We start from the raw sequence: 7,473 nt of genomic DNA, 5'->3' as shown, positions 1-7,473 counted from the left end.
ACACTTCCGCAATCACTTGTATCAATTCTTAAAGCAATTTTGCCATTCACAAGCGAATCTTCCAAACGTAGCTGTTTAAAGGCTTCATCAGTTTCTTCAGACGTTCTTTAATGTTCGAGAACAAAAATAAATCAATAGGTGCCTGTTGGCAAAATTTTTGCAATTCTATTACTTTATTAACAAATCAAAACTTTATTTAAATGATGTGTACAAAGAGAATTAAAAATTTGGTAGCTCTTTCTGCCTTGGTTACTGTTCACGTACTGTGCTTTTTCCTCCACGCCTTTCGATTTTCTTTCTTTCTCCCGTTTTCTTCTTTTTTTTCATCGACCAATCACCGATCGACACGTATTCAATGTTGCTTTTGAGCCACAGTGGGATCTATCCTGACCGTGCGGCCAGACTGTTCGTAACACTCCCCCCTGGTATATCCTGCCGATTGGGATGTACCGAGCTTTTTAGATCTAGAACGGCTATTTTAGCAGCAGGTCTTTCATAGATTCCACAGATTGTCTGGAGAGTAGCGCTTCGAACCCTTCCGTCGGCACTCGTTCGCACGCCAATTACCTTACCCTTGGGCCAAGAGTTCCTTGGGTTGTTTGGATCAACTATGTATGCAATATCTCCGACTTTTATTGTTTTTACGTCTTCGAACCATTTAGTTCTCCTAGTGATGGTGGGCAAATATTCGGTGAGCCAACGTCGCCAGAACGCGTCCGCAAGGTTTTGTGATGTTCGCCAGTTACGACGCATTAGGACGCCCTCAGTAACTGGTTCTGCAATCGGCTTAACACCATTGGAGCTGCCTAATAGGAAGTGGTTGGGTGTTAGTGCCTCTTCTTCTTCGTGGTCAATAGGAATATAAGTCAACGGTCGCGAGTTAACTGTCATCTCCACCTCCATTAAAGCAGCACGAAGAATCTCGTCATTTGGACAGTTAGATGTCAATATATGTTGTAGGACGTCCTTGACTGAGCGAACTAGCCGCTCCCATGCTCCGCCCATGTGTGGAGACGCGGGTGATATGAAATGCCAGTTGGTTGCGGCCGAAGTGAAGGTTCTCGTCAATCGATTTTGGTCTACGAGCGTAAACGCAGATTTCAGTTCCCTCTCAGCGCCTTTGAAATTTGTACCGTTGTCACTCCATATCTCCAATGGGCTCCCTCTACGCGCCATAAAATTACGTACGGCCAAAATGCAGGAGTCTGTAGAAAGCGAATATGCCACTTCGAGATGCACCGCTCTGGTTGTCAGACAGGTGAATAATACCCCATATCTCTTTTCGGTGCTCCTTTTAACCGTGACCAGAAGTGGGCCAAAGTAGTCAACCCCTACATAGGAAAATGGACGACAAAATTGTGCGATGCGGGCTGTAGGTAAGCAAGCCATTCTAGGTGGACGTGGTTGAGCGCTTCTGTTTTTGCATACCTGACAGCTGCGTCGAATTCGATTAACTGCGATGCGAAGTTTTAAAATCCAAAAGTGTTGCCGAATTTCGTTGACCACTGTCTCCGAGTTCACATGATGATATTTGACATGAAAGTGATTTATAATTAAGTTCGTAATGTGATGATTGTTAGGCAGCAAAACTTGGTCCGTGCGCCCTATTATTTTAACTCGGCCATCTATTCGCAAAACACCATCGGCATCCAGATAGGGTGATAATTTGAATATTTTGCTAGATTTGTCAACGGCCTTCCCAACCGATAAAGATGTTATCGAATCATTGAAAATGTCTTGCTGGGCTTTCCTCCAAAGAAAGTTTTCTGCCTTACGAAAATCGTCGGTAGTGACAACGCCACGTAAGACTTGATTGTCTCGCACTACGCTTAACCAAATACGAGCGCAGTACAAGGTCGTGGCGGTGGCTCGGAGGAGACGGTCCCATGTAGAAAATCTCTCAGGTTTGGGCACCATAAGAAGTTGTTCTGAAACTATACAATGAGCTCCAATAAACTGAGGACGGAGTTCTTCTGTTGAAATACTTTGTGGTCCGTTAGACATGGGCCATTCGTCACACGGAAGATATAAAAAGGATGGTCCACTAAACCATCGGCTATCGTTAGAAAAATCTGGATCACCGTTCCATTTGGTGGCTTCGTCAGCAACGTTTGCTGCAGTCGGAACCCAGCGCCACTCACTGACGTCGGTAAGTTCTAGAATTTCACTAACTCGGAAAGCCACAAACTGTTTGTAGCGGCGATGATCAGCATACAGCCAGGCTAATACCGTTCGTGAATCTGACCAGTATACGGAGCTATCAAGGTGGATAGAATGCGACTCGATGATATGCTTAGCAAGGCTAGCTCCCAACAGTGCTGCCTTTAATTCCAGGCGAGGTATGGATAATAATTTAAGCGGAGCCACTCTGGTTTGACTGGCGATCATCATACAGTCGATTGAATTACCATGTGAGTATCGTAGGTAGCATACAGCTGCATAGCTACTTTCGCTTGCATCTACAAAGGTATGTAGCTCTATTTTAGGTGTATCGTCAAATGTGATTCGCGCATAAGAACGTGGAATCCTTAGATTTTCTATTTTTGGAATAAGCTTAATCCACCGCAGCCATTTCGCAAATTGGTCATCTGGAATTGGGTCGTCCCAGTCGCATCCAGCTCGCCATATTTCTTGCAAGATAACTTTGGCGTATACAACGTAGAAACCTATCAGCCCAATTGGGTCGTATATAGTCATAACCAAGCTCAAAACTTCGCGCTTGGTAGGTCGCCGCTGAGAAAGTAACAGATCAGAATTCTTATATTTGGATGATACACGAAAGGCGAAGTGGTCACTAGAGGTAACCCACCACATGCCTAGTACCTTCTCAGTTGGCTGCTCGTTCTCAAAATCAAGGCATAGTGCATCAGTGGGGCTGCCATTTAGGGCGGCTAGCACACGACTTGAATTCGATAAAAAAATTCTTATGTGAAAACCTCCCATCGCATGTACGTGACGCACATCTCTCGCTAACTGAATAGCTTCTTCTTCAGTATCCACGCTAACTAACATATCGTCTACGTAGTGGTTTTCTATTATGCACTGCGAAGCACCAGGGAACTCTTCACGAAATTCTTCTGCATTTTTGTTCTTGACATATTGAGCGCAGCTGGGCGAACATGTGGCCCCAAAGGTCATAACAGTCATCACGAATGTAGTTGGCTCGTTGGCATTCTGTTCATACCAAAGAAAACGCATGAAATTTTGATCTTGTTCCCGGACTTGAACTTGGTGAAACATCTCAGCAATATCGGCCGACATGGCAATTCGCTTTTGTCGAAATTTAAACAACACCGACAACAATGGGGTCGTTAGGTCTGGGCCTTTGAGCAACATGGTATTCAAGGATATACCATCAACTTTCGCGGCTGCGTCCCAGACTAAGCGCACCTTGCCTGGTTTGTTGGGGTTAATTACTGCAAAAACCGGTAGATACCAGTATCTTTCAACGGCGCTGTCGACTGGTGTCATACGTCTAGCGTACCCCTTTTGAATATAATCATCAATTTTTTGCTGAAGCACCTCAGCCAAGTTAGGGTCGCGTTGCATCTTCTTCAGCAAACACTTCGCTCGAAATAAGGCCATTGGTAGGCTATTGGGTAGCTGCATTTTAGGGTGCTTCCACAATAAGCTGGTTCGATATCGATTGCCAACTCGCACAGTGTGTTGTTGTAGCTGCACCATAGCAAATTCGTCCTCTTTAGACATTAACGCAGAAGATTTGGCTGACACGCCTAAATTATCGAGGCAAATGTACGATTTAGTAATTTTAACGAGTTCAGCCTGTGCGGAGCAGTCGCAAATGTGAAAGACAGGGTGCGCCGCATCATGGTTTGTACTTGATGCTTGTCCTTTCAATGTCCATCCGAGTTTGGACTTCTCTGCTATTGGCTCATTTTCACGGCCATATAAAGATTTGATTGGAGAACCAAGCGCAGCGTTGTTTAAACCAATCAATAGTTGTGGTACCGCGTTTGAATAGGACTCCAGAGGCAACCTTTTCAAATATTGAAATTTGGACTGCAGTTTAGCAGCGTTAATCGATTGAAGAGGCAGGTCAAGCTTTTTGACTGTGTGAACGCCTTTAAGCCCGAATTTCTTATTACCGTTTTTAGCTGATATGGCTAAGTCGACAACCACAGACTCGTCCTCATACCGATGTGTATCACCAGTCCAGCGCAGGCACAGTGGTTGTGGTGTGCCCTTTATATTTAGCTTATTCAGCAGCTCTTCGTCGATAAGGGTGAGCGACGAACCATCGTCTATGAAAGCGTATGTTGATACACTCCGTTCGCCTGAGTGTAGAACTACGGGAAGGATACGGAAAATGGTACTGCCTTGGCCCACATTGTGCATGTTAACGTTGACCGCCCGCATTGTAGTTACGCCCTTGCCATTGTTTGGAGCGTCTTTAGCAGCTAACTCTGCGTTGTGCAACAGAGGATGGTGATTACGGGTGCAACTATTAACATTGCAAGGTGCAGTCGATTTACAACCGGCTGTAGGATGGCCCTTCAAGCATCGGTGACAAAGTTTCAACTTGCGAACAATTCCCCATTTTTGACTACGTGTCAATCCCTTAAAATAGACACATTTAGAGACATCACTGCAATTTTCTTCACAAACGATACATCTTACCGCATTAAAATGATAATTAATTGCGCCCCGTTTGCGCACCTTTGTTGACTCCTTTGGCACGATAACAGAGTTGGCGCCTTGTGCTAGTAGAAAAAGCCAATCACTGAAATGTTGTAAATTACAGATCGGTAAACTTTGCTTATGCATTCCCCAATAAGCTGGTAGTAGCCCAGGCAATTTCGAAACCAGCTTCTGTTCGAGATCGGGATTATTCAAATGGCTGGTCAGGCCTGACGCAGACATTGTTGCGCAGATGTTCTGCACTTCTACGGCGAAGTCGACGATCGATTCCAGCTGACTCTCTGACGGTAATGGAAGCTCATAAATTTGTCGCTGTAGAACGCTGATAATTAATTCTGGTCGTCCAAATCGCATTTGAAGGGTAGCAATAATTTGGGGCACGCAAGAGGAATGCAACAATAAATTTTTAACTGCATTCCGTGCTGGCCCTTCCAATGCCTGCCGCAGTCTTATAAGATTCTCATCGTCCGAGAATCCACAAACCTCAGTCGATTGGTTATATGCGGCATAAAATAACGGCCACTCAGTTGGCTTGCCATCATATTTCGGCAACTCTTTAGCAAGGCTGTTACGAGAAGCAATCTGGTCTCTACTCAAGCGTCGAGAAGTCGAGGCACCGAAAGATAAACTATTAACGTGCCCAGCTGTTGGCAAAGTAGTTTGTGCCGGTTGCGGTTGTGGCGGAGAATATCCTCGATTGAGTGTCGAATACGTGCGTACTTGCTGTTCGAGTGACTGTATTCTGTCTAATAGGCCTTGAAGAACAGATGCTGTTAGACCCCCTCCTGGCTGCGGGGCATTTGATCCACTTATCAAATTGACATCGTGCGGGGCAGAGCCGGTATTGGTGAAATTATTGCCACCGGAAGCAGCTATGTTGAAAGGTGTAATAAAATTTGCAGGTGGCTGTATAATTTGCGTTGAATGTGGACCTGAATCATGCGCGGAAGTTGAAAACCTAGGTACAGTGCATTGTCCATCATCTAGGTCATCGTCAAAGCCCATCGCATCTATGCGATCCAAAAAACTATGCTCCTCTCTTAACAAAGCCTCCCTCTGACGTAAAATTTCGTTTCGCTCCTGTATAAGCTCAGCTCGACGGCGAAGCCCTTGCGAGCCAGCAAAGTTAATGGAGTGAGCGGGGCTAATCGGCGGGTTTCTCTGGAGCAGTAGTCGACCGGATGGCATGGTGTGCGCTGTATTAGGCGCGGAGGGAGTTCCATATACAATACCAGCATTCAGGTTTTCGCGGTGCGCCATCGAGGCTTGTTGTGGGGCAGCTGCACTGTTAGCGGCACACGTTTCCAGTATCAGCAAATTGTTGCCCGGAGCGATCGAATTGGATGCAACGGGATAATTCATTGCCGCGGTGTGATTGGCGGCGGCACTGGAACTAGGTGCAACGGCGAGATTAGCCGGCGCAGCGGTCACATCGGCTATGTTCGAAGACAATGTAGTAGCCTGCGACATCGGAATTTTTTACACGTACGTTGTGGGCAGAACAAATTTTTAACTTGTTTGCAAAATTTTTGCAATTCTATTACTTTATTAACAAATCAAAACTTTATTTAAATGATGTGTACAAAGAGAATTAAAAATTTGGTAGCTCTTTCTGCCTTGGTTACTGTTCACGTACTGTGCTTTTTCCTCCACGCCTTTCGATTTTCTTTCTTTCTCCCGTTTTCTTCTTTTTTTTCATCGACCAATCACCGATCGACACGTATTCAGTGTTGCTTTTGAGCCACAGTGGGATCTATCCTGACCGTGCTGCCAGACTGTTCGTAACAGTGCCAAAACAGGACTGTAAAGTAGATGTCCCATTAATTCGATCTTGTCAGTACTGGAAAACTCTACTGTGTGAGCCGATACGTGAGAGTTTACATTGCCTTGGTGCAGGTCGATTCGTCTTCGGCGGTTGGTTTTCATTAATTTTTCGAAAACTTCTGACAAGCAAATAGCTGTGTAGCACTCAGAATTGAGTATCTTAAGTTTCTCTCTAGTATAGTTTTTTTTGTTTTTGTCGGCACAGACTAGCAAGTACAGCACTCAGGCAACATTAAGTCCATTGCACTGTACTCGAGTTTCCTTTTTAATTTTCTTTAAATCTACTCGACCTCCGAAGAAGTCTAGGTAGATCTGCAGGCTCTAATGAGCCACGGTGGTTGCTTCTTAACATATCAGTGCCAAATACCTCAAGCCTGATTTGAGCGTAGGCCGGGCAGGCGCACAGAAAGTGATCCGCTTTCTCATCATCCTCTCCACATGCTGACCAGAGTGCACTGTCTGAGATGCCTGACTTTTCCATGTGCTTTACCTATAGAAAGTGGCTCATTACTTGTCCATCCAGCTGCCTTCAGTCTCTTCTGGTGCCTTCAGTCCATCTGCAAATATTCCGAAAAAACCGGCGACCATTTGCTTTGAGGTGCTTCTGCCGCGAGCACATTTTGTTGGCACTCCCACACTGGAACACCCACACTGTCTAATGCGGTGTCAGGTCCGGCTCATAGGCATAGATCCAAGACTCGCCATCTGTTACGATGTCACAGACTTGCTTTGAACCATCTCTGCTGAATTTCTTCTACATTTCTTTGCATCAATCAGCGCGAGTCGTTTTTTTCGCAATTGTCAAATTGTGTGGTATCCAACGAGAACAAATCTTCTTGACGACAAAATGTTCATGCAATATTGAATGTATGTTGGTACAACTAATGCCCAAGAATGACTCTTCTTCTTCTTTTTCTTCTTGATTGGCGCGATAACCGCTTGTTTGGCCGAGTTTAACAAAGCCAGCTGTTTCTTGCCCGTGCTAACCGG

At 45.2% G+C, this 7,473-nt stretch overlaps 1 protein-coding gene across 1 annotated transcript; it reads right to left on the bottom strand.

The window, feature by feature from the left end:
- Nucleotides 1-381: 381 nt before the first annotated feature.
- Nucleotides 382-6,129, bottom strand: LOC129244331 (uncharacterized). The gene has a single exon (XM_054881950.1). The coding sequence runs from the start codon at nucleotides 6,127-6,129 to the stop codon at nucleotides 382-384; it is 5,748 nt and encodes a 1,915-aa protein (XP_054737925.1).
- Nucleotides 6,130-7,473: the final 1,344 nt, after the last annotated feature.

This window comes from Anastrepha obliqua, chromosome 4 (assembly GCF_027943255.1).
Source record: "Anastrepha obliqua isolate idAnaObli1 chromosome 4, idAnaObli1_1.0, whole genome shotgun sequence".
NCBI classification, from domain to species: Eukaryota; Metazoa; Arthropoda; class Insecta; order Diptera; family Tephritidae; genus Anastrepha; species Anastrepha obliqua.
This window is presented reverse-complemented; position numbering and strand designations above follow the sequence as displayed.